This window comes from Lepidochelys olivacea, assembly GCF_965140295.1.
Source record: "Lepidochelys olivacea isolate rLepOli2 genome assembly, chromosome: 18".
NCBI classification, from domain to species: Eukaryota; Metazoa; Chordata; order Testudines; family Cheloniidae; genus Lepidochelys; species Lepidochelys olivacea.
The window spans coordinates 15,268,601-15,296,014 of NC_140428.1; the positions used below are offsets into that span (position 1 = coordinate 15,268,601).

The window sequence follows — 27,414 nt, forward strand, 5'->3', positions numbered from 1 at the left end:
CACACTAGCTCCTTGTCTTGGCCTTTAAGGCCCCTCACCCCCTAGCCCTGCTCTCTGGGGTAGGGATTGTCTTCATTAACGCTTCTCTGAACAGGGCCTCACACAACGGGGCTTGGTTGGTATTCCCAGGCATTATAGTAATACAAACAAGTGATCTGAACCATAACGTCAAACATCCTTTCGTTTGTATTCAGAGGATATGTGATGAGCTGTGTCCTCACACAACTCCTAGTTTTCTTTTGTCTCCTAGAGCGTAAACTTCTTTGTCGCAGGCATTATGGTTTCTTTGGCATTCTTTTCAGCACTAAGCACGTTTATTTTTATGACAGGTTTCACAGTAGCAGCCGTCTTAGTCTGTATTGGCAAAAAGAAAAGGAGTACTTGTGGCACCTTAGAGACTAACATTTATTTGAGCATAAGCTTTCATGGTACAGGTCACGAAAGCTTATGCTCAAATAAATTTGTTAGTCTCTAAGGTGCCACAAAGACTCAATTTATTTTTATATTGTTTTCATGGGGCAAGAGTACTCCTACTGGTTCAAGCAGGTACCACTGAGTCAGGACTGCTGGGTTCTACTCTCAGACAGCTAGTGACATGCAAGGTGCCTCAGGCTATTCAGTCTCTGAACCTCAATTCTCCGTTCTTTAAAATTGGTAAGGCTAATTAGCTTTCTTGTGGGTGTATTGTGACCTCTAATTTATTAATCCTTAAAGTAATGAGATTCTCAGATGAGAAAGTGAGAGATCTGGAATATTAATTAGTTGCAAGTTTTTAAAAGAAGTTAGACTATCAAACTCATTTGTATTTTTTTTTTATTTTCATTTTTGCTCTTTATGCAATGCTCAAAAGAGAGGTACGTCCCACTACTTATGTCCAGACTTATCTGGTAGACACTGACATTATGTGCAGTGGGATAGAACCCATCACCACTACCTCTTGTTTACACTTAAGTGATTTAACAAGTGTCTTTGCATTTTTTGAGTGGAGAAAAGGAGAAATACTTAACTTACAAGTAAACTACAGATACTAATCGAAAAGATCTAACAGAAAATTCAGACATGCTTATAGATACTGATCAAATAACTTTTATTTAGATGACCTGCTCTCCACTACGCAGAAATGACCTTATATTCCTCATCCTTTCTGCCCCAACTCTTCCACACAAAACAACTGTGGACCAGTTTCACAGTTAAAAACAAGATCTAGTTTGTTACAGCATCTGGTTATCTGATCACATCTCAGCTAAACATAAATCAATAAGGCTTCCAACAAAGCCCTTTGCTTCATGTGCCAAATTGCAACCATTTCAGTACATAGGAGGTTCAGAACCAATGTTAGCACTTAATGTCCCAATGAGTTACAGATCATTGTAAAAACTTAATCCAATTTAAAATTAGATACTGAATATTAATACACACCAAGAATGAACATCCTTGATACATGGAGGGAAAACAAATTGCAGGCTTCTTTACTCCTAAATCACAATATTTTTAAACTTAGTTTCACGTTATCAACCTAGCTGTTTGGCAAAATAGCATAGAAGGTGGGATGTTTTTAGATGCAACTTCACAGCAACTGGCATCTCTCTGCTTTGCTAAACCCTTCAAAAATATTTACTTTTTTTTAACCAGAGAAAAACTTTCCCAGAAATAGCCAATCAATGAGGTCTGTGTTGTGCAACCATTTGAAAGATTAAAAAGCAGAAAAGGAACATACAGTGCAGTCACAATAAATAAAGAATATGAAGACTTTAGTAAGCATCTTTCCCTGAACTCCTTCCCCATTGTTATAATTTCCTTAAAAGGTTTGATCAATCAGTTTGCATGCATCATTTTCTTTATAGTCTCTTGGTTATCTTATGAACATGCCCTCTTCCCATGCCCTATGTACAGTAGCTCACATTTACAAAATCTAGCTTTCCAATCAGAGCAGTGGTGAATCTAGAGTTCTCCTCCAAGATTTTAGTAATGGTTGAGGTAGGGAAGAGGTAAGCCATCAACTGGTCTCAAAGTGCACCCTCAGAAGTGGGGAAGATATACATTCTTAGTATTTTGATATCAATCTTAGCTAAAGGAGGGGAAGGTTTTTCATGGAAAGTGATATCATCTTAGCGCGTTGAAGGAAAAAAAAAAAGCTGTAGAAGGTTTTTTCACACTGATTCAGTGAAGTCCTGGACAGATGAATGTTCCTTTGTAGTCTCATTAATTCCTTGCCAGCGGGTGGAATTCTTCCCAGGGGAGGCATATTTTTCTTCCACCAGCAGCTCCTCCCTTCAATGTCTCCAGGAGAAATGTGATAAAAAGACTGGCCTCCGTCACAACAGTACAATTTATAACATATAATTAAACCCAGTTGTGTGCACTCCAGCAGATGATCAGCTACTCAGAATCCCAGCCAGCCTGTTCTCCAGCCTCACCGGTGCCCTCAGTGTTCCCTTCACCCACGCGCTTAACGCCATGCACGGTTCAGCAGCTTCACCTGAGCAAGTCTCTTTGTAATCATAGTGGCAAAAACCAGTCCAAAAAGGACACTACTTATCAGCACATAGTCATAGTCATCTTTCAGAACATCAAACTGCTTGGATGGGTAGACTCTGGTTTGGAAGATGTCCAGGCCGTACGCAACAACCTAAAGAAGTGAGACCACCAGTTGTTACAGCAGCTTCAAGCAGAAATCCAGATACATTAATAATAGATAAGGCTACGATTTTGTCATGGAATCTGACTTCCAGAGACCTCCGTGACTTCAGCCCCGGTGGCTGGGAGCTGCAGGGTCCTGCTGCCTCCCACAGCAGCAGGGAGCTGTGAGGTACCCCCGCCACCTGAGGAGGTGGACCCCCACAGCTCCCCAGCTGCTGCAAAGGGGCAGCAGGGGTCCTCCGCAGCTCCACAGCCGCCGGGAGGGGCAGGCGGACTCTAGAGCTCTGAGCCCCTACGGGTGGTGGGGGCCCCCAGAGCTCCCAGCCACCCTGCAAGCTGCTCAGCCATTTCCTATTTTATCATGGATATTTTTAGTAAAAGTCAGGGACAGGTCACAGGCTTCCGTGAATTTATCTTTATTGCCCGTGACCTGTCCCTGACTTTTAATAAAAATATCCATGACAAAATCTTAGCCTTAATAATAGGCCCATCCCTATGGTTCTGATCAAGCAAAGCTCAGTTCAGGAAATCATTAAGCAATGACTTATAACAAGGCTTGAAGTTGCATACCTTCCCTGAAAGGGTGTGTGATGGCATACTGTTGTATCCCGCATCATGCTTTACAAAAAAACCCCTAATCTAGACTCACCAGACATGTGGACTCTAAGCCAGAGGGGGCGGTGTAAATCCCTCTCATTCGGGATATGGTTTGATTGTAGTTGATGAACCTCTCAGCATGGATCTGGACATCTGGGGAATAGGGAATCAAATTTTCTTCCCTGAAAGACATTTGAGAGATATCAAAACCCAACCAAACACAGCATAATGGCTAAATCCCTAAGCAGCCTGCTATCTGGAACTCAAGTCTGGTGATACAACATTAGAATCTTTATACAGATAATTTAGTCATTCACCCATGGTGCTTGGTAAAGGCTATTAGGAAGAGGGAGACAAACTGGTAGCCCAAGACATGCTGTAATTAGGGTAGTGTCCACCTCCTTCTAAAGTCTATGACACCAACCAACCAGGTTCAAGGCCATAGGAATAAATCAGTTAAAGTATCACTCTAAAAAAAATAGATAATTACGTAGAATACTAGTCACTAGTATGATGCTAACAGGTGCTTTTTGATAGCCTTCTGGACTACTGTGTTCCAGACTAATTTATTCACACCTGGACTGGCAGTAAAGCAGTCCAATTGCCAATAAAGACAACAGCCTCTCTAAATTTAGAGTAAGAATAACTCTGAATCTGGCCAGAGAGAACTGATAAATTAATGTACTCCAGACTAAAGCATTAAAACACTCAACCTCCCCCTTCTGGCAGGTGCCTGGGAACGGGGATTACTGCCATGGCATTTTGCTTACCTGCTTTGTTCTGTAGGGATCTCTGGGCGTCGAGGATCCAGCAGAGCCTTTGGAAGGGAGAGAACTGAGCCAGAGGGAAGCCCAACTGCACATTAAAAAAAACCAAAGAACTCTCTCTTAGCAGTGACCATTTATGTCTGCTCTCTGATGGCTAATCCAATCGTCCTCCTGATGCATGCCAGAGAGAGCTTGCCGAGTCCACTACTCGGTGATGAGGGAGGGTGTGTGGAAGCAAGCAGAGGGCTAGGCTGAATACTGCTGTTGCTCTAAAGGCAGCTCATGAGGGAAAGGCGAAGGCACAGCCCACGCAGACAGCAGCAATGTCTGAATGCACACAGAAGAGTAGCATACACCAGGGTTTAAGTCAAAGGAAGAAGGGCTGTAGCTGCAGTATTTCTTCAAATCATAGGCTAGCTTTAAAAATATACTTTCCTCTAACGCAGCCCCTGGGACCGTCATGGCCGATGATTGCCCTAGATACTGTAGTGACCTTATCTTGAATACAAAATTTGACACACATGTAATCCAATCCCTCCACCCTGCCCTAACCCAATTCTTACTGAGCAAGTGACGGCTGGTGATGCCACGTTCAGTGATAGTGGCCTCCATGGCACTGATGGCAGATGGAAAGATATAAGACTGCTGGAGGACCTGAGGCAACAGCGGGCGGTCAAGAGAACTGAAGGCTGTGGCATTATACTGCTCCGTCCCTTCGTACAGCTCCAGCACAGTGAACTCATTCCGGCGCGCCTTAGTATTCCAGTACTGGTACTGAGACAAGAGGGGAAGACACTGTTCAGGAGGGCAGAGCAGAATGCTCCAGCACAAGTCAATTCACACAGAGGGTGGCTGGACAGTCATTGGCGGGGAGTCGGGGAGCATTCCCTGGGCAGCATAGGTATTTGGTAAAGGATTACAAGCAATAACTTTTCCTTACCACAACCCAGTTCTCTGAATGGACAATGTGGACAGGTCCCTTTGCTTTCTTCTGCACAGAAGAGTGGATGATCCGGCCTGTGACTCCATCAATCAGATAGATTCCAATGAAGGTGCGTTCATGGTGCGTATCTGTGCTCTCTGTTACCACTGCCAGCAGGTTAGGGTTCAAAGACTATAACAAGGACAGGGAAAGAGATGTGAGGAAACCTCTAGTTAATAACCATTGTGCCAGCGGCAATCTATGCAGATTTTCCCAGACCTATGTAGCCAAAGATGGTGGCAACAAGATGTCTGTTAGCAGCACAAATCATCAGGACAGATTTATAATCAGCCGCAGCTGTCATGATACAGCCATAGTCTTTAATAGCTGCCTGAAAACTTTTAGAGAGGAAAAATTTCCTCTGCCCAAATTCAGCTTCTCCTGTCTTCCAGTAAAGTTTAGAGACACTGGTGGGTATGCAGAAACCTGGCACCAGTTGTCCCATCTCGGGTCAGGACTCAGGACCAGCAGTGCTAGAAATGGGCTCTGAATTACAAAGCTGTGCTCCCCAATCAGGAGAGAAAAGAACTAAAGTTCTATCAGACACTTGTTTTAAAATCTTCCCCCAAGGCAAGTGCCTTGATATGCAATACTTCGCTTGCCATATCACCCAACCAGACAGTCAGCCCCTCCAACCTGGGAAGCAGGTCTGCAAGAATGCAGCAGCCAGCAATATCTTCCTGGAGACCATGCTCAGTGGTTCTGTAACTCACTTGTTCTCTGTTTACCTAGAGTCATTAATCTCCAATCCACTTCCAAACCAATCTCTCGGCTGGAAGCTCACAACACCACTGCCCAGCTAGAATTGTTTGATGGAGGAGGATGACGACGTTGGGAAGCATGAGAGGGAGAACAGGACCATAGCAAATCCAGAGTTAGTTCCTTCTGACCTCCCTTTACCAGTCTGGTAAAAGGCCTGGACAAGTGCGGATGCATCCCAGGATGGACATTAAGTCTCATTATTTTTTCCCACCCCTTCTCCCCTTCTCTCTCTCGACCTCAGCATTGGTCTAAAAAAAAGGATCAGGAAAATAATAAATAGCAAATTAGACTTGCTACCTTTGTTGCTAATATATGGGCTGCTCCATAAAGAGAATTACCAGACAGCTCAAGACGACAGCATAGCTGGCAAAAACATCTTTCCAACCAGGTTAAGTGTAGCTTTTAAAACATGCTTAGTGTCTACAAGCCCAGGAGGTGGGTATCATGCTCCCTGATGCTTCCATGCCACATTCCATAGAAACCTTAGCATATAGCTCACAGCCACCAAAGCTCAGCTAACAATGTCTGCAGTACCTTATAGAGGACGCTGCGATCACCCATCACACGGCCTTGGGAGTGTACATGCTCATTTGATCTCTTCCCCTTCACAATCACTATTCGCTGCACTTCCGTTGGGATGGTCATCTGCCAGCTCTCCTCTGTTGTCAGATCCTACAGTGGAGACAAGATGCAAAATAAGGTTTCCTGAGCCTCTGAAAGACACCATCTCCATTTATAGGACATAGGGAGATTCCCCCCTAGAAGGAGAGTTCCTGCAGTGAATCAGATCAGTGCTCCATCCAGTCTGGCATTCTGCCTCTGTTTTCAAAGAAGATACTGAAATGTGATCATGTAATTAAAGACTATCATAAGGGTGCTGAATTAAAGGCAGCCTTAATTCTGTCTTTCCCAACTTTTTAGCACTTGATTTTGCAACCTTAATGTTCTTGCAGTGTTTTTTTTTTTTTTTTGTATGTAATGATATAAATAAAATTCTGTCTCATAAATTATCCAGATACATGTTTAATCCTTTTTGGAATCCTCCTAAGCTCTTGGCTTCAATGATATCATGTGGCATGGAGTTCCGTAGGTTAATTGTCTCAAATACTAACTTCTATTTATCAGTTAATTGCAACAAATTTATAAACTTCATTAGATGTCCCCTCATTCTTGTATTAGAAAGGACAAATAGGAAGGTTCCCTATTTATCTTCTGTACACCCTTCATTCTTTTACATGCTTTTGTTGTCCCCAATCCTGACAGCCTTTCCCCACCTCTAGTTATTTTTGTCACCCATCTCTCGGCCCTCTCTGTTTCTGCTAGATCTTTCTTTAGACTGGGTGATGAGAAGGGAACACAGCATTCCAGGTGAAGGCATATCAGTGATTTATTTGCATAACACGTTCTGTCCCATTATTTGTTCATCCTCACGTTGTTTGCCTTTTTGTTCACCACTGTGCCTTGAACTATTCACAGTGGCAGCCAAATTCTTTTTCCTAGTGGCTACAGTTAATGTCGCCCCCCACACTGTGTACGAGCAGTTCAACTTATTACTTCCAATGTACTTTACTTGGCATTTGTGGACACTGAGTTTCACCTGCCATCATGCCACTGATTTGCTTAGCTTTGTCAGGTACCTCTGGTGTTATTCAGTCTTCTCTAGTCTCAACTAATGCAAACAGTTAAATGCCTCCTACACGTTTTGAGACCTCACTGTTCGTTCCCTTTTATAGATGGTTAATTAATATATTAAACACCACTGGTCTAGTACAGATCTGTGGGTGATCACAACCCTCCCACGTAAAAGACACAGATGGAGTTAGAGCCATGTCATTTGCAGCTAGCAGAGAGTGTACTTTAGAGCAGCAGTTCTCAACCTTTTTTTTTTCTGACGCCCCCCCTCAACATGCTATAAAAACGCCAGGGCCCAGTGTGGGGAGATGACTCAGGGCTCCAGGCCAGGGGTGGGACCCTTGGGCATACGTGTAGTTTGACATCTGGGGGGGGGGGGGGAGCAAGGGCCAGCAGGGCTCAGGCCAGCTCTGCACAGCAGGGTCCAGGGAGGAAGCGCCACCTTCACCCCTGGACTCACCTCAGCCGGCCACTCACCTGTCTGGGGTGGTGTGCTGGTGGGGCTCTGCCAGCCCTGGAGCCAGGTCCCTGCCTGGGCAGTTCTGACCAGCTGCATGAGCAGTCAAAGGGGGCTGGGAGCTGAGGAACAGCCGCAACCCTGGGCACCAGCAGCAGACGGGGGAATGCGACAGCCACCCACTCCATGGCACCACCAACCAGAGGAGCAGCTGCCCCACACTGCCTGGCTCCAGCTTCCTGCCTAGGATCTGGCCAGAGGGTGGGGGCTGAGGGGGCCTGAGGGAGAGGAGGAGGTATGGGGAGGTGGAGCTGCCCCCATGACTGCCCCACTCTGGGTAAGGCACTGCAGTTTGGTGGGGGGGCAACACCCTCATGCCCCCTCAACTCTGCCTGTGGGCTCAGGGATTCTGCCCATGTCGGGGCTTCAGCCCTACTGCTCCTGCTTCAGCGGGGGAGGGGGAGGGTGGGGAGGAGCTCGGGGTTTCAGCTCCCCGCTGCTCTGACTTCAGGGTGGGGGAGGGGAGCTCCAGGTTTCAGCCATGCGGGGGGGCACCAAGGGTGGGGCTTCAGCCCCGCATGGGGGTTAGGAGTGGGGAGCACCAGGGCTTCAGCCCCAGGCTGCTCCCGGCTTCAGCCCTGTGAGGGGGCCCCAGAGCTCAGGGTTTCAGTGGTGCCTGAAAGGGCTCATGGAGCCCCAGGGAGCCATGGACCCCCAGTTGAGACCCGCTGATTTAGAAGATCACCAGAACAGGTGTCAACCCTTTTTACTAGAGGAAGAGCACATGCTTTCTCTGCCCATTGTTTAGGGCAGCCAAACTAGTTCTCAGAATAGGCAACAGCCTTGGGGAGCTGGGTGGGAAAGATTACTTGAACTACTGTGCTCTCATCTCGCCTCAGCTCCGAAGTGCATCTTAACAGGGAAATATGGGAGAACTGCTCCCTCTTGTGGAATCCCACCAAACTGCAGGATGGAGACAAGTCTGGATTCTTCAGTAAAACTGTTTACAACTGAGAGTTTACAAAGATTTCAGGAAGCTTTTGAGAAGTGTCAGAAGTCCATACCCAGCTCTACTTCTTATACATCAAACCAAAATCCCATACAATGACAGCAAAGATCCACCATACATCCACTCTGTGGGATAAACATGTCACTTCTTACATAGCACAGAGAATCTTCTGTACCTTTAGCAGCCGGAAACCAGAGAGTTTGCCCTGTTCAGCATCCACTATATAAAAAAAGATGGAGTGGACTATTTCCTCTAACTGGCGGAGGATGTTTTTAGTTGCTGGGAAAGCTGTAACCTGGGAAGATAAAGAAGAGTTTAAACAAAGACATTAGTTATCATCAATTTTTAGTCTCACATATATAAGTAAGCTAGTCTAGTTAAGCTTACTGGGCCCAATTTACCACTGATGTAAATGGCTTGAATTAAGGATGAATTTGGCTAAACAAGGGCAGAGGCACCCTGGGTAATAGGGAAGCTAACACTACCCTTCCCTGTTCAATAAATGGCTTATATTTTTGCCTGGCAAGAATATAAGCCATTTACCATCCACATAACAAGGTCTGTAGGGAATCTGCACTGGGGAGGGGGCTGTGGCCTGTGTTTGAAACACAGCTTTCTGATCTGTAAGCCAGAGCCTTGCTATATTTTACCTCTGCACCAGGAGGCCAAAAAGAGGGGTAGAATCATTTTAGTGCAGATTGAAAATTTAGAGTTTGTTTTAAAAACCATGGGGGTTTCAAATCCTAATGTGACTAAATAGGTTCTCGTGACTCTCTTTCAATTGCAATGAAAGTCATCAGTTTTGGGATGTCGCTCTCCCCTGCAGTATTAAACAACCAAATAAAACAAATGGCACTATGCCACCTAATGCACAAGAGCCAGGAGAGTTACACTGTCTAGAGTCAAGTGTGAAGACAACGACTGGTTTCATGGTACAAGCTGAATGAAATGGAAGAGGTAAACAAAGCTCAAGAACAACAAGGAGCAAGTTAGATTTTAAAGTTTCTGTGTTACTCTAATGGGGTTATTAGTGACAAAGATAAAGATACGGCTTTAAATATGTGTTTTATCTTGATGAAGTCCCTTGAAGTCAGCCCACAAAGGGAATGAGACTTAATTGACAACGTTCTTATTTCTTGCCTTGACAGGGGAGATATTTATCCTGCAGATGGAGATCGTTTTGCCCTAGGAGCAAGATTACCTTGTATTCATCATCGATCAGAAGTAACACTTTGGCATAATCTTGATCCATGATGGGCAGAAGCAAAGACTGAAGAATTGGACGCTTCAGAACAGGGGGAGCCACCTGACTCCACTTCCCAAAGATGGGGTTAAAGACATAGAGAGAGCTCATTTTGGTCTCCTGAAACAGACAACAGGATGGGAAACTAGTTAGGGCAAACACAGAGAAGGGTGGTTGTTGTTCTAGCTTATGAAGTTGCCTGCTGGCGTGGTTTATATTTGGATGTAACTCTCTACGCCTCCTTTCTCCCTTCACTGAGCTCCTTACCCTACAGATGAACATACTGTGCGCTCAAATCACCTCGTCTCTGCTGATCCCACAGCGTTCACGTATGATATATACAATTCGAACGAGACCCTACTGTGGCCTGCCCAGAATGTCACCGAAATAAGCAAGAGTGTTTCTATTTTCTGTGGAGTATATACTGTCGTGTGACCAGCAGAGGGAAAACCTTATTTAACTAGCATACACGGTTTGCTGACTTTCTGCTTCATGTAGTGGACAAAGCAATTGAGTGAAATTATTTATTTTTTTTGTCGTCGTTTAAAGCATTTACAAAACACAAATCTGATATTTTTAACACTGTGGATTTTTCACTATGGGGAGGTAAAACCCACCCGAGGAGGGGGGAGTGGGCGTGTGTGTGCGCGTATAAAGGACTCACCTTGTCCTTAACAAGCAGCGTACATTGTGGGGGGTGGGGGAAGTGGGCCGTTGTTCTCTGGACCATCAGTTTAAAGGAGGAGCCTGGCCTCATATTCTGTAGGTATTGCTTCCACAGGATGGTGCCAGAGCTGCTTTCAATACCAAAGAGCTGAAGCAAAGAGACAAAAAAAAACAAAAAAAAACCAACATATGTAACAACGTGTCTTTCACATCTAGATGTTCCATTCTGCTTTGGGTTCTCTCCTCTACTACAAGACACTCTGCTGGTCTCCTGACACCTTTCCCACCACAAATCCCCCCTCACCATTGCCAGGATAGTATGCTCCATTGCCAGGAATGGCTTCCAGTCCCTGCCCTCCTCACCTTTCCTGCAGCAGTGACCATCACCATCATTTTCTGCAGGTTGAACTCATCTCTCGCCAAGTTGTCAATATTGATCTCATTCTTAATCTGGCTCCGCGGCTTCCTGGCATCATAGAACATCTTCCAGAGATGTGCAGTCCAGGCCTGCAGCAGGATGAGCTGGGAGGAGAGGCGCTTCAGAAACATCCCCAGCAAGCCGTCTGCAAGCAAGTCAGTGACAACAGTTAGCACAACAAGCAATGGTCCACAGCAGGGGAAACATACACACAGCCCAGCAAATAAGACTAGTGCCTCAGTCTATAAAACTCATGTGCTGCCATACTCGTATATATTAATTAAGAAAATTCTGCCTCACCTTCCACGACACCTGGATCATATTATATCCCATTACCATCATAGAAGCTCCTTTGCCTACCAAGCCCCTAAATACACGCTGCCATATCCCACTTTAGCAGGCACTCCACTTGCCTCAGATCAAGCTTTCCTGCAAGCCGCAACACTACCATGTGCAGAGTCTCTTCCCTATCACTCCCGCAAGTACTCTTAGTGTACTTGATCTTACGGCTCCTGCTTTCACTTCTCGCATAACAGGAGCCATCTTTATGGAGAAGCACCCAAATCTTGGCAACTGAAGTCTGAATTGGCTTCCAGTTAGGAGCCATGTCCTATGCTTAATCTATCTCTTCTCTGAGAAAGAAACCAAACAGGGAGGACAAAGATCCACCAGCAAAGAGAGGAAAGGAACTGCATGTGATTCTTTGGGTTACCTTGAATGGCTGGATCCGGATGGCAAGAAAGACAATAAAGGCAATTATATTTCAGTCTTCAGGGTAAGATAATACAGGATAATCAAACAGAAGCGTTTTGGTAAGAGCGGGCAAGCTGGTTATTGTAATTTCCCTATCACTCTATGTCTGCTAGACCCAGAGGGATATGGAAAATCTATTAGTAGAGCTTTTATGTGTGATCTCGTTTTAGTTCAAATTCAACTCTATCTGGCTTCAAGATTAAACAAGATTAAAGATTAAGTTTATGGAGGAGATGGTATGATGGGATAACATGATTTGGGCAATTAACTGATCTTTAAATATTCATGGTAAACAGGCCCAATGGCCTGTGATGGGATGTTAGATGGGGTGGGATCTGAGTTACTACAGAGAATTCTTTCCTGGGTATCTGGCTGGTGAATCTTGCCCATATGATCAGGGTTCAACTGATCGCCATATTTGGGGTCGGGAAGGAATTTTCCTCCAGGGCAGATTGGAAGAGGCCCTGGGGGTTTTTCGCCTTCCTCTGCAGCATGGGGCACAGGTCAGTTGCTGGAGGATTCTCTGCACCTTGAAGTCTTTAAACCATGATTTAAGGACTTCAATAGCTCAAACATAGGTGAGAGGTTTACCGCAGGAGTGGGTGAGTGAGGTTCTATGGCCTGCATTGTGCAGGAGGTCACACCAGATGATCATAATGGTCCCTTCTGACCTTAATATCTATGAATCTATACATAGTGGGTCTTAAGTTCCCTGTAAGCTGCGTGGTTGCACAGCAGCCCATTTAGCACCACACAGACACTCAGGGAACCCGCCCAGCCAGGACCTGCCACAGCCAGGAGAGGGGTGCCCCTCTCCCAGCCCCAGCCCTGGACCTGCCATGGTCGGGGGAGGGGCGGCCTGAACCCAGCCCAGCTGCGGCAGGCGCTAATTGGTCCAAATCCTCACACCAACTCAGGCGCTGTTCGGTTCGTATTCTCATGCCTCATGGTGGAGAAGGCTCTGATTGGTTTAGAGCCGTGAAGGAGCACAGACTCCTGCTGGTCCGGCAGGCCCACTCCAGGACATAATGTGTGCTAGGACTTGTAGTCTGCGCTGGCCCCCGCGCCCTGGCCCCGGAGAGAAGGCTTTGTGATTGGGTCTCGTTGGGCGATGAAAGGTTGTTGCTAAGGTAGAGGCGCCAGTAGGTAGGCTGGCCTCCCCTCCACCAACCTCCACACTGGTGCACATAACAAAATTCATTCCACACACGTGTGGGAAAAATTAGAGGGAACACTGAGTGGGACCCTGGCTATTACCTGCTTTCTTTCCAAATTCCCCTTCCAACTCAGCCTGGGCACCCGTCAGAGGTAGATCCACCATCTCCAAGCTTACCACTTCCGCCAATGACTCCTCCCTGCTCCATAGAACTTTTCCTAGAGAGATACAAAGAAAAGGCAACATAGGTTGATTCAAAGAAAAGAGCAAGTGCATTTCCTGATCTGTGCTATGTTTGTTCCTGAGAGCAATCAGGAGACAGGAAGATCTTACAAATCCAGTCCCTTGAAATGGATTGACAGCTATACCCCTAACACTTGGGACTGAAGGATCTTCTGTCTGGTCTTCACAAACGTAAACAGCTGCTTAATAAATCGCAAAATGCCACATTTCTGAAGCACTTTGGATATTTACTGTCTACTACAATAACGAACACACTGGTATTTAATCACTAACAACCCCCCACTCACTTCATTACACTAGAGACACTGTTGAAAGTACACACCCATGACTTGAGCACTGAAGGGCTTGCAAAAGGGTTGGAGTAATCAAAAAAAAAAAGTTTTAAAAAAACCAAACCCACGAAGTTCAACCTCTAACATTCTTGCAAGGCCTCAAAGACCCAAGCAACAGAAATGGACTCTTAACTCCACCCTAAAGTTTAACACCATACTTTGTCTGAGGAATTTCCCTTCTTTTCAAAAAGGCATCGAGGAATAGCTGCTACAGGTCCCTGTTCTGCAATAAGTTCTGTGTGGGCAGAACCCTGAAACCCTGCAGAGCCTCACTAAAGCCAACAGGCTGTTGCTTCAACAAAGCACATTGCAGGATCAGATTCTCAGCTCTGGTAGTGAAGGAAAATTCAAGTTGTGGGGGTGAGGGATATTCCTAGTTTTCTCACTCCTCTATGGGATTTAGCTCAGGAAATAATCTGCTTGACTAGACAATGGCCACTGAACTTGCACTATTGCAAGTGCCAAGAGAGGATACACTATAGGACAGGGGTAACCAGCCAATCTGGTTCCAACTTACCTGGCTGCTGGAGGAACATGAGCATGTGATCTTCCGTTTGCACCAGTGCTCGGTAACCCACAGAGTCATCTTTCTTCAAAAAGACCTGGATATAAAGCTGGAAAAGGGAGACAAGGAAAGAGGAGATGATCATGATTATAACCTCCTGCCCGAGACAAGCAAGATGCAATCCAAAGGGGAGAAGTGGAAAGGATTCAAGATCACTGTTACATTTAAGGTCCTAAAGCAGTGGTTCTCAACACGCAGGCCACTTGCAGCACAATCAGCACACAGCTGCAGCTCATGTGACATCCTCAGAGCCATACAGGTAGTGTATATATTGTGTGGATGTGGCCCACATAACACATAGAGAGCTGCCTAGGTGGCCCACAATGGTAAATAGGTTGAGCACCACTATTCTAAAGCAACAAATAGATGAGGCGCTACCTTCGGGTACACTTCTCACAAATCTAAAGGCAAACTAGAGTCTGGTTTCATACAGCAACTCTCATACTTCAAGTATTTTAAAGCACCGCGTTAGACATCAGCAGTGCCAAGACCACACTGGCAATTGCAGCAGCTATTTTGTGCTTGGCAATATTATTCTACGGTGTCAACCCTCCCCTGATATATGAGGTCCCGTCCAATCCACCATTGCCCCGCCCTTATAACCAGGCTCTATAAACCCAGGGATAAGCAATGCCACCATATCTGGATCAAAAACATCCTGGGTACATTGGTGGTCTTGCAGTCACTTCTCACTACCAGCAATCCCTTCTGATCACCCAAGGAGCTCTGACCGGCTCTGCCAGTCAGGAAAGGCGGTCATAATATGCAGCACTTTTCAGCTATAGATCTTGTGTTTTACAAAGGTGGGTAAATTTCACTAACCCCCTTTTACAGCTGGGGAAACAGATGCAGAAAGGTGAAATGACTTGGCCACGGTCAAACAACAGTTTGTGGTAGAGGCACGTAGGGGCCAGATCTCCTTGACTCCCAAACTAGTATCCTACCCAATGGATCATACTACCTTAAATCAGGGATTTGTCTGTTTGGCTGCAGCAAAAAGTTTGATAAGCCTCAAAATACAGACAAGTCTGATGTAAAGAGAAACTCCATGCACACATCTCTGACCACGTTCAACAACAGGAGAGAGGCTCCTAACATACCTGCTCAGGCCTGGTGCCACTCTGCTCTAAGCTGAAGGTAATCGTGGTATCCAGCAGTCTTTGCCCAGTTTCAACCAAATACAGATTAATATTGTAGGTGTTGTTGGAGCAGGCTAAGTATTCCTAGAGCATTATAAAAGACAAGCTGACTTAAACACATGTAATCTACTTAAACTGCGCTTTTTATCACAAATGATTCCAAAGTGCTGTATACAATAAACTCTTTACAAGGATCAATTCACCCACCACTGAAATGCAGGCATTTCTGGAGCACAACACAGCAGCTGCTTAACAGCACACAAACAGCACACCAGTTTGGGACAGAAAACAAATTCTAGGTGACATTTGCATCTGCACGTGCTTCCATTTGTTTTCCTGAGGAGTAACTACTGTAATTCTGAGCCCATTTGGACAGAACACAGCAGGGGTCTATGATGCCTTTCTTCTGAAGATCTCAAAGCACTTTACAAACAATTATTTGAGGGTCAGCACCCCTGCAGGGTAGATGGTATAGCACACATTAAACTGCAGGATAAACTGAGGCACAAAGAGACTACACAGCTTTTACAAGATCACACAGCAAGTCAGTGGTAGATCTGGGAATAGAAATCAGGAGTCCTGGCTCCCAATGCCCTGCTTCAAATACCAGGCAGCGCTCTCTCCTAACTACACAGAGGCACTGTTTCTGAAATAAACTTTGATGTTCAAAAAGCATTTTCCATTTTGAGGTGGGGAAATGGGTGACTACAAAGCAAGAGATCTTTCATTTAATGCTGTGAGAGGGTAGCATGTTCATCTAGTTCCATACAGTTTCAGGAAATGAATAGTTTTAAGATGCTTTTGGATAAAGTTTCATGGAGCTGATGCAAAAATATGATTCTCCAGAGTAACAGTCTGTCCCCCTCCGCCATTCAGCCTTCCAAACCCAAGAGACAGGAACAGCCTGTTAATTGCAAAGACTGCCTACAATTCCTGACAACAAGCTCCTTTCCATACCTGTCTATGGGAATGTCCAAAAGTGCTGTCTGCCTGATCAGGAGTTCTAGATTTCTGCAAAGAACATAGGAACAGAAAGAGAACTGGTGAGCATGACAAAGGCATGGAAAACATAAGAACATTAAGTGTCTAACAGGAACAAGTTCTGCCTCCCTGCTCAGCAGCTGCAAACTTGGGCAAATGATAAGTGGTATTGAAAAATGAAGTGGTTAACTGGGTACCTCCTCTCACAAGACTTTAGGTCACTGTTACAGTAGAACCTAAGAGTTACAAACACCTGGGGAATGGAGGTTGTACGTAACTCTGGACAAAAAGTTATGGTTGTTCTTTCTAAAGTTTACTGCTGAACATTGACTTAATATAACTTGGAAAAACTTTACTATGCAAAAGAAAAATGCTGCTTTTAACCATCTTAATTTAAATGTAACAAGCACACAGTTTCCTTACCTTCTCAATTTTTAAAAATTTCTCTTTGTTTTAGTAATTTACATTTAACATAATACTGTACTGTATTTGCTTTTTTGTTTGTTTGTTTCTGCTGCTGCCTGATTGCATACTTCTGGTTCCAAATGAGGTGTGTAGCAAACTGGTCAGTTCATAAGTCTAGTGTTTGTAACTCTGAAGTTCTACTGTATATGGAAACTGTCAAGACAAACGGGGCCCAAAATGTAGGTTGTGTGAAAATACCTTACACAAAACCTAAGACCATTTAAAATATGTCATAATTTTTTTCCCTCTCTATCCCAAAAGATTTTTTAAAAATTCCCCTGCAGCATTTGCAACACAAATTTTGCACCATGCTAAAGGGATGGGGGGTAGGGATGGAGGAGATGGTGAATACATGGAGGAAAGCTGTATTATGGAGCACTATCAGTTTCTTCAGAATAGAAGTTTTCTTAATGTTTCTAGCCCTTTGGGTTGTGACGATAACCTTCCAAATGAGACCTGAAGTCATGCTGGTTACCTGTATCTGCAGACAGGCAGCCTGTTCACTAGCTCAGAGAGGCTGAAATGACCACATTCATTACAGCAGGGTATTAGCTCTGAAGCCAATAACCAATATTGTTTAATTCATGCTTTTTGGCAGGAATATCCAGCTACCCTAAGGCTGTCAGCAGAGTCTGAGGAGTGTTTTTCCCCCCCACTTTATCTCTTCCCCTAGTGCTCAACACAGGAGACCCTGAAAATGAAAGTGAACGGGAAATTGACTAAACAGAGTTGTAACTGACTAGGATCTTCCATTCCCCTCAGATTGAAAAATGAAGAATAAATAGCATCGGTTATAAAAAGAAAATGGATTTTGTTTTAATTCTTCCATTTTTAATAATCTCTGGTTTTAGTGAAAAATGGGTGAGGGCATTTGGTTATTAAAACAGTGCAAAAGGTAGGATTTTGTCTTTTAAAATGATAGTGTCTAGTCACCCATCACCATATCAGCTAGTCAGCAGACTTTCCTTCCCAACACTAAGGTATTTATTTTGCTAAGGGCTTGTCTACACAGCGTGGTAAAGCGCATTAGAGGGATGTGATTTGCAGAGCACTCTAATGTGCTGTGTTCCAACTGCCCACGTAGACCCTGCTGGTACAAACTAAAAAGTACTTAGTTCGCATTAACATAGTGACTACGTTAACCCAAACTTACGTACTGTTTAGATCATGCCAGCAGGGTCTACACAGGGTAGCTAGAGTGTAGCACGTTGGAGCACTCTACCTCTAATGTGCTTTGTCGCATAGTGTAGACAATCCTTAAGAGTCATCTCGCTCTGTATATTCATTGCACCATGCTCCATTCTGAGTTTGCTCGGCACTCAGCAGCTCTCCAGAAGCTTGCATGTTGATAGTCACAACAGATGAAACCTTGGCCCCACTGAAGTCAACAGAAGTTTTACTATTGACTTCAATGGAGACTGAATCAGAATTACCAGCCTGGGCCTCTTGTGCCCTAAGGTGTTTAAGTCAAGGTGGTACATTCAGTCTGACAGTGGTAAAACACTGCTCTTCGGTGGCCCCTCAAAACCTTTATAACAGTAAAAAAGCAATACAAAACTAACTAACTAAAAAAGCCGCACAAATTTTTAGAACTAGAAGCAAATCTGAAATTTCCATTGTGCAACTAACTAACCACTTCATTCCTGCAGGTCAGGACAGCAGCCACAGTCTTCTCCCCAGTTGTTGCAAAGTTCACCAAAGCTGCCTGAAAAACAGAGGGGAAATCAGAACACATTTGTGCAGAGGACTGAATTCTCATTTGGTTTAGAACAATAGCCCTTTCTTCAGCCGATTTCCAACAGGTCAATTCATTTTCAGCATACCAAGCAAATCTGACAGATCGAAGGACTCTAGTAAGTTTCGCTACAAGGCAGTGAAGCAACCTCTGGTACAACCACTGAAGAGAAGGTTCATGCTGGGAACCAGTAACCTTTAGCATTTTATCATTGACCCATCAGAAGCCTGTCAAAATTCCAGGCACTGCCACGGAGGCGTCTCACCTGCAGTCGTGATTTTCACACTCGAATGCTCGGCCTGAGTCTTCGGAGTTGAGGATTAACAGGGTTCCCACCCATAACAGTCAAACCATTAAATATGAAAGATGAAACTCAGACGCACAAGAGATGGAAAGCTACCACCAAAGTCAAAGAAAGGAAGAAAAGAACCTAATCGGGAAAAGGTTGTCTTTTCCATCTCTACTTAATAGAAACCTACTAAGATCACTGAGCCCATCCCCAGTTAGCCAGTCTCTTGTAGACAATACTGCACTGAATCTGGAATGGCCATTTCATGTACTTCTGGTCCACTAGAACTACCACCAGCAGTATTAAATGTACGAGAACCACTGGCCACTTAGGTGCTTTCTAGCAGCAAACCACCTCTTTACTCAGCACAGACCCCATATTAGTAAACTCACACCTTGGTGACAATTGTCAGAAACTGGATCCTCCTGAACTGATGTCAAATAGTTTAACTGCTACCGTACATAGGTTCAACCAATGCTATAGAAAGTACGATTGAAACTTGACCTTCAGCAGCTTGTTCGTAATGCTTAGTGCATGCTTTATGAAGGTTCTGGTTTTACTGGTGGATGGAGCCAGCCGACGTCAATCCACTGAATTTCTGCTGTAGTTCATCTCTTCTATTCAGGGATCTGCAGCTGTGTTCGTTTCGTTTACCTGCTGGAAGTCCCGGACGAGGCTTAGCAGCCCGTTTCTGTACTGCAGCAGTGTGAAGTGACTTGGAGCCAGCTGCAGGAAGAACTGAGCCCGTGAAGCACTGGCAGGATTGGGCTGAGTGGGCAAAATCCTGGGCTGGAAACTGTCAGCAAATTCTAGGTCAAGGGCCTGAGAAGAGGAACAAGCAAACATGGCAAGATGGAAACTTATTACACAATTCGATCAAACACATCCCCTTCCTCACTAACAATACAACCTTTATGAAGGGTTAGTCCGTATCTGATTGAACATGAAGCCATAGTGCAGAGGTCTGGGGTGACTATTAGGCTGCCAGCAATCCATGCAGGATGGAATACTTCCCACGATACAACAAAAAACAAGATTTAAAGAGCTGAAATCATCACCCCATAAAGCAACCATTACATGGAAGCAATGTGATCTCCCCTTCCCTCCTCCAAATTAGTCTGATGTGGATTATGCTTCCCCCACGCACAGCACTTAACTAGTGACCCCAATACCCCTCCCCTGGGACTGGTTCAGCAAATCTCATGTCCACTTACATGCAACACTATGTCAGGATTGCTCACCTGCAGTGAGATCTGCTTCATCTCTTGCTCAGTCTCCAGGGATAAAGCATAGAGCGAGTGTGTGTCAGAGTCTGCACACACCAGCACTGCTTCGCCCACCACACAACAGGCACCACTTAGGCTCTTCATCCAGGGGGCTGACACTCTTAGCTGCAGGGCAATAAAGGGAGAGAGGCAGCAGTTGGAAAACCCCACAAAGAAATTCCAGAAAGAGCCTTGATTGTGTCCATTTGCAAGGGGCCTGTTTCTTGCCAGCCAGTGTGTGATATCAAAGGCTTAATGTTACATTTCACTTCTAAACTTAGTCACACTAACAAAGGCCTGTGTGAAAAGCAGGAGAATCCCATTTATCAATAAACAGTGGATCTTCTCTATGGGATCCCCATAAAGCCAGGATTTTGTAACCCTGGGTAAACTGCCATCCATCTTGAGATTACCCAGGTTGATCTCAACTTTACTATGTTCACAACTGCATCTCCCAGACACAGGGCTTGCAGAAGTCTCCTTCCAGGCCCATGAGACATCCCATGGAGACAGGATGACATTTTGACCTATGTGCCAGCAATGCAATTAACTTCCCTAGACATCACATTCAATTGACCCAGATGGGAGCTTTCATTAAATTGGATCCACACCAGAGCCAGCCTGGTGACGAGCTGACACCATGCATCAATGTATCAGTTCTACCTGTTTTGTAATTTCGCCATCTTCTACGCTGAAGGTTACAATGTTCAAATGGCTTCGAGGAGCAACTCCAAGTGCACGTACCACCCCGGTTCCATATGAATACACCAGCTGGTACTGGGTACTCTCACTGAAAGAGGAGAAGCAGCAATGAATCACCTTCTCCAACAGTTGCCCAGAGCTACCTGTAAAGTCCCCTGCTCTAGGAGCCTATTCGATGTCATCACAGGTCTCACAAGGAAAGACCAGCTAAACTAGGTGCATTGGCCAACAGGAGAATTTTTGCCCATCAACACAAATAAACGTTTTAGGGACTCCTCCCCTTCAGCCATCACCTCCTGCAGTTAAACACATTGAAAACCCAGAGACAGTATTGATGAAGACGACTTATTGGGTCACTTTGTCCATCCTTCCCTTAGCCTTCTCAGGCCAGTGTAGGATAGTAGGTGTCTCGGGCAACAGGACTTCCTCCACTTCCCTTGGGAGGCTATTTCACAAGCTAAACAGATTCACCATTAGAAAGTTTTTCCCCTATCAACTCCACCTCCTTCCTTCAGGTAACCTAGTTTCATCCTCCCTCTCCCACTGGCCTCAGTCCCTGGAACATGGTCAGGTCTCATTTAGCGATCACTGCTTAGCCTAGTTGTAACTATTTAGTAGTTTTAATCTTCCTTCAGAAGTCAATCACATCAGCCCCTTTAAGAACATTCTTGTATATTACAAGGGGACTCCCCCACCGGGGTGGGCCCCTGTTTTCTGACTGGAAGCTGCTACTGGCACAAACTGGTTTGTTCGGGGTAATATGCTTAGTTTATTCTTAGACTGCTTTTTCTCCATAAGAGATGTCATCTCCTGATCTATTTTGTCCCACTAATCTAAAAGTTTGTCTACACATGGACTCACTCAGGAATAGCTACTGCTCTTTAAATTCACACCCTATCTTAATCTGAATTGACTTTGAAGTGTAGACGAGCCCCAAGATACCATATGGTCACTTTATCGCAAGTCCATGTTAGTACCATACAGTGCATAAATCACAATGCTGTCAGTTGTCTGTAAATTGCCTGCACTAAAATCAGTAAATAGAAATGGATGTGCTCCTGTCTTTATGCACAGGAAGACCCTCTTCCCTCCCTCCCCGCAATTACCCAAATAGTGCTCATATTTTCTCTTCATACTGTACAGTGCAAGGTCCCCGCTCCCGAGGAGTCTATATTCTCATATGTGCAGGGAATGGATGCAATCCCCCCATGTGATACTAAGCAGAACATTTTCAGAAGCAAAAGGGAACAATGGGGTCCTCTCCCCCTTAAGACAAGTTTGTGAGTCAGTGATCTATCCTTGTTTTGGATCTGTACCTTTCTGGTAAATGCTCCACCCATTTCTGGTGGCCGTTGGAGAGGTAATGAAGAGAAAGGGCAGCCTTCTTCAGGACAGCCAAATATTTCACTGTGTCCTGGAACCCCACCAAACTAGCCATCTGGAAACTAAGCACAGGTCAGAGACAGAGGGTGAGACGATCATACTTAGAGACTTTACCCAGCTTGTGGAGTCATAGCAACACTAGAATTATAGACGACAGCCCTGCTCTCCTCCACCCTGGTAGCGGGCACAACACCCACATTTTTCTTAAAAATAGCTACTCTTACCTAGATATAGTTAATATTGTGCGACCAAACCACCATAATAGTTGGCATTGCAGAGAGGGCAAGGATGGGACTGAAGACCAACCATCCCATCAGGCCAAAGTGGCCACTCCAGGTCCAGAATGTTGCACACTGACAGGGAAAGCTTATGTATAATTAAAGGATTTTAATCTTCCTCCTTCAATAAATGTAGACGATGTACAATCCCCTCCACCCCCACTTCAGCATTGCAAAATAGTCATGAAAATTTATCAGCCCAGATACACCATGTAACCCCCTATTCACTCCAAACAGGTGAGAATTTTGCATGGTTACCACAGGATATAGCATTAGTCCTGCTTCTGATAAATGACTGCAAAATTCAGCACCTGGACAATATTCCCACAACGGTTACTTTATGACTCTCATAGCTAATTGACATTGTCCCTAAAACACAACTACACACAAGGAAGGCAAATTCCCCTCTCCAAAGGGTATAGAATGACAGTCCACTGAACATTTCCCACCTGCCAGTGTCCAATGATGTCTCCCAGTTCAGCCCTCCAATATTTGTCTCCCAGGAACGCAAAATTCGCCCACCATTAGACAGAGTGATGGCATCTGGCCGGGAGGAGAGAACAACAAATCAAATATTTTTACATTGGCTTCTTTATTCAATTCCCTGCTCATCCTCCAGGTTACTTGCTCTTCCACTGGTATGAATAGAACATTAGATATCAACCACTGCACAGAAGACACCCGATCTGTTCCATAGTCAGGAAGGTCATTTTATTTGTATAATGTGCAGAGGATTTCAGGTTCACTTATACTCTTAGCACTAGGAGTCCAGGATTTCTAATGTCATGCACAGTCACAGAAGTATTGTGTGTAGCCGTGATCCTGATAGCACCAAGTGGTAAATTAAACAGAGCAGATAAGCAGGAAATTATCCTCAAGTGTCTAAAAGAGGACAGGCCAAGGAGTAAACCACACAATCTTTAACACTGCACCTGTATCCACTACAGGCTCACCATGACTATTAGCTCTAGCAAATTTAGCCCTCTGTCCACGCTTGGCTGGAGGCCCGTAATGGGAATGAACACTCATCACACAGGGAAGGCTAAATGCTTTGCTTACCCTGTCCGTGGATCAGCATGGCATCTACTGCTCCTTCGGGGGTCCCCTTGTCCACGTGACGCCACACTGAAAGGAACAAGGAGTCAAGTGGGAATGAGATTTTTTTCCCCCTGGGGTATTTCATGCTGAAGAAAGGTATCAACTGGCATTGTCACAGACTGACATCCTCTATCTAACCACAGGCCAAGTACAGTATAGATATTGCCAATGCAAGTTTCCTCAAAACGGCCCTTCCAATGTGCCTCAACTCTTATCCAAAAGGACCACCTCTGGGATGAGACAGGAATTCAGTCTTCATGCCCCATTCAGTTCTTGGTCCCACTGTACTGGTCAAGAACAGCTCTAGATGTAAGCTAGTACACAGACTAGTCATGCCAGCACCTAACAAGTTGATACTTGAAAGTCGGAAATGAAGCCACTAAGCCTGAAAAAAAAAATTAAATAAAATGGATAAGTATATTTTTAAAAATTCCCCGTCTCCAGGGAAAATCATGTCTAGTTAACCATCCCACAACCCTTAAAATGGACTACGTGCCAAAAGTTAGCTTTGGTGTGAGCAGGAGTAACTTTTAATGTATGCCAGGGCTTAATTTTGGTTCCCACACAAATAGCAAATCCCGAGTCATAAAACAACAGTTCACTCACAGATGTCTCCGCTCCTGGAATTCAAAGCAGCCATCACATTCTTCTCAGTAGCCACAATAAGCTTCTTGGAGCCCTGTGAAGCTTCCAAGGAAGAAAACTTGAGTTTTCCCACATACTGCTGCCTCCTAAGGAACAGAAAAATCAAAGAAGGTGTGAAAAAAGAACACTTTCCACTTAACCTACTGAAAAATAGGGAAAGGATGATTAAAATTAACACAGGTGGCCAGAACACAAACTATATGGTGGCACTGGCTGCAACTATTAAGGACTGACAGAGGAAAACCAAAACACTACTATAATCCTTCTTGCGGGGGTGGGGGGAAATCACTGTAAATGAAAAGAGAAATTGAGTCTGAATGAGCAAGAAAGGAATTTTGTGATATTTTGGAGCTCAGTGTCAAATCTGCTTCTAGGAAATTCACACAAAGAAAACAAAGTGTCTAAGACTCTGTTGCACTGCAGTATAACCACTCTCATTCTTGCATCTTCACTAAATACTACCAAAGCAAACAATGTATTCTTATCCATGAAAAGAGCTGCCATGTGCTGCTTCTATTAAGATGGCCCCTTGCAAAGAGGAAGTCTCTGGTCTTCACAGCTCTTTTGGGGCCATATTAAATTCTTCCCTGAGCTCTCTGCATCTTGGGTAGCATCAATGGATTTCTACCATCTGACCCAACAAACATGCAACTGAGAAGAGACATGTAATAAAAGTTTATTAATAATACCTAGCTCTTACACAGCACTTTGCATCAGTAGACCTCAAAGCCCGAAGGACATAAGCATTCTTAGCCCCCACTTTACAGATGGGGAAACTGAGGCACGTGATAGATTACATAATTTACACAAGGTCACTCAGCAGGCCAGTGACAGAGCCAGAATTAGAACCCAGCTCTCCTGAATCCCCATCCATTGCTTTACTCAGTAGGTCACATCAGAATTGGATAACTTTGCTGGAGAATGTTTTTCCTATTATGTTAAAGATTGTGTGTTAGGACACCATGGATGTGAAATGAGCACTTTGAAAGAGACTGGAAATAAATGTCAGTCTCTGACAACCTGCAAGAACCCATCTTTACAGTATCCAAAACAGCACTGGGTATTAATATGGATATCAAGAATATCCAGAGCAGTCATAATTAATAAAAACAAACATTAAGCACAGAAGAAAGGCCATACTGGGTCAGACCAAAGGTCCATCTAGTCCAGTATCCTATCTTCCGACAGTAGTCAATGCCAGGTGCCCCAGAGGGAATGAACGAAACAGGTAATCATCAAGTGATCAATCCCCTGTTGCCCATTCTGAGCTGCTGGCAAACAGAGGCTAAGGACACCATCCCTGTCTATCCTGGCTAATAGCCATTGATGGACCTATCCTCCATGAACTTATCTAGTTCTTTTTTTAACCCTGTTATAGTCTTGGCCTTCACAACATCCTCTGGCAAGGAGTTCCACAGGTTGACTGTGTGTTGTGTGAAAAAATACTTCCTTTTGTTTGTTTTAAACCTTCTGCCTATTAATTTCATTTGGTGACCTCTAGTTCTTGTGTTGTGAGGAGTAAATAACACTTCCTTATTTATTTTCTCCACACCTGTCATAATTTTGTATCATATCCCCCCATAGCTGTCTCTTTTCCAAGTTGAAAAGTTCCAGTCTTATTAATCTCTCCTCATACGGCAGCCGTTCCATACCCCTAATCATTTTTGTTGCCCTTTTCTGAACCTTTTTCAATTCCAATATATCTTTTTTGAGATGGGGCGACCACATCTGCACGCAGTATTCAAGATGTACCATGGATTTATACAGAGGCAATATGATATTTTTGGTCTTATTATCTACTCCTTTCTTAATGATTCCCAACATTGTTAGCTTTTTTTTGACTGCCGCTGCACACTGAGTGGTTGTTTTCAGAAAACTATCCACAATGACTCCAAGATCTCTTTCTTGAGTGGTAACAGCTAATTTAGACCCCATCATTTTATATGTATAGTTGGGATTATGCTTTCCAAGGTGCATTACTTTGCATTTATCAACATTGAATTTCATCTGCTATTTTGTTGCCCGGTCACCTAGTTTTCAGAGATCCTTTTGTAGCTCTCCACAGTCTGCTTGGGATTTAAGTATCTTGAGTAGTTTTGTATCATTCTGGAAGGGATGTTAAGCCTCAAGGTTCATGTCTGCCTGCTGCACGGTTCTTACTCATTCCTACAAAACTAGCCACTGTCAGAGACAAGACTTTGAACTAGATGGACCTTGGGTGTGAGCCAATATGGCAATTCCTATGTCTTTAGGTTGAAAGCCACTGCTGTGCAAAGGTCATTTTCTTCCTCCCCAGTGAGATGGGAAGCAGAAATCGACATCCTCAGCTATCCCTTTGAGAAAAGGGAAACAGGGAGCAGCTTCGTGAGGCAAAGGGCTCTAAATCCTAGACAGCAGGACAAATACCTGATCAGCTAATGCACCTTTCCGATGGCCAGTGCGGGCCTGTTCCCTACAGATGTTTCTGAAGCTGGGGCTCTCACGCGGCCATGGCAAGATTGGGGGACACGTTTTCCCCCAGAGAGACCAGCACCCGTGACGGTGACAGGCAAGCCAGCTCGGGGCCAGGGCAGAGCTCAGCTGCCAGCAGGCTCCTGCTCACCTCGCAAAGCTCAGCTCAGCTGCAGCCGTTCTGCCCGCTTCACACCCAGTCTGGCAGCGGGGTCGGACTCGGGCTCCGATGGGGCGACGCTCAGGATTCGCTTCTTCCCCGGCTCACCCCAAGGATGGGCGGGAGATACCCGGACACAGCGCCCCTTGCCCGAGAGAACGGCGGGGAGAGGGGAGATGCCCAGCCCCCCCACCGCAAGGGACGGCGGGAGGGGGTGCCCAGCCCTCTCCGCAGGGGGCAGCGGGAGGGGGTGCCCAGCCCAGGGGACACGAGGGGGGGGGAATTAAATACCCGGATGTGGCCCCAGCACCCACCAGTCGAACTTGCCCACTTGATCCTCGTAGACCGCGGCCGCCAGCGGGGCCAGGAGCAGCAGCCACGGCCAGGCACCGGCCGTCATGGTCCGAGCCCGGAAGCTGCTCCGAGTCCGAGCCCTATCCCGACAGGCAGCGCGCCGGCTCCACCGAGCGGCCCCGCCAGGCGGGGCCTCGCCCACAGGGGCTGCCGTGTTTGGCGCCTTAATGAGGAAAAACACCCGCACCCGGTCTGCTCTTGGTGTTGGCACTAATGGCGGCGCAGGGGGAAGCCTCCGCGGGGAAAG

General features: G+C 45.2%; 1 protein-coding gene across 1 annotated transcript; it reads right to left on the reverse strand.

Moving 5' to 3' along the window:
• Positions 1-1,070: 1,070 nt before the first annotated feature.
• Positions 1,071-27,284, reverse strand: EMC1 (ER membrane protein complex subunit 1). The gene is made up of 23 exons (XM_084651762.1): positions 27,128-27,284; positions 24,164-24,288; positions 23,519-23,584; positions 22,909-23,002; positions 22,115-22,243; positions 20,760-20,886; positions 20,073-20,222; positions 19,486-19,653; positions 18,441-18,512; positions 16,319-16,372; positions 15,323-15,445; positions 14,175-14,271; positions 13,184-13,300; positions 11,119-11,318; positions 10,754-10,903; positions 10,048-10,209; positions 9,022-9,141; positions 6,283-6,420; positions 4,945-5,118; positions 4,568-4,778; positions 4,008-4,092; positions 3,290-3,419; positions 1,071-2,629 (listed from the first exon to the last, which is right to left on the reverse strand). The coding sequence occupies exons 1-23, from the start codon at positions 27,211-27,213 to the stop codon at positions 2,450-2,452; spliced, it is 2,958 nt and encodes a 985-aa protein (XP_084507888.1). The 5' UTR covers positions 27,214-27,284; the 3' UTR covers positions 1,071-2,449.
• Positions 27,285-27,414: the final 130 nt, after the last annotated feature.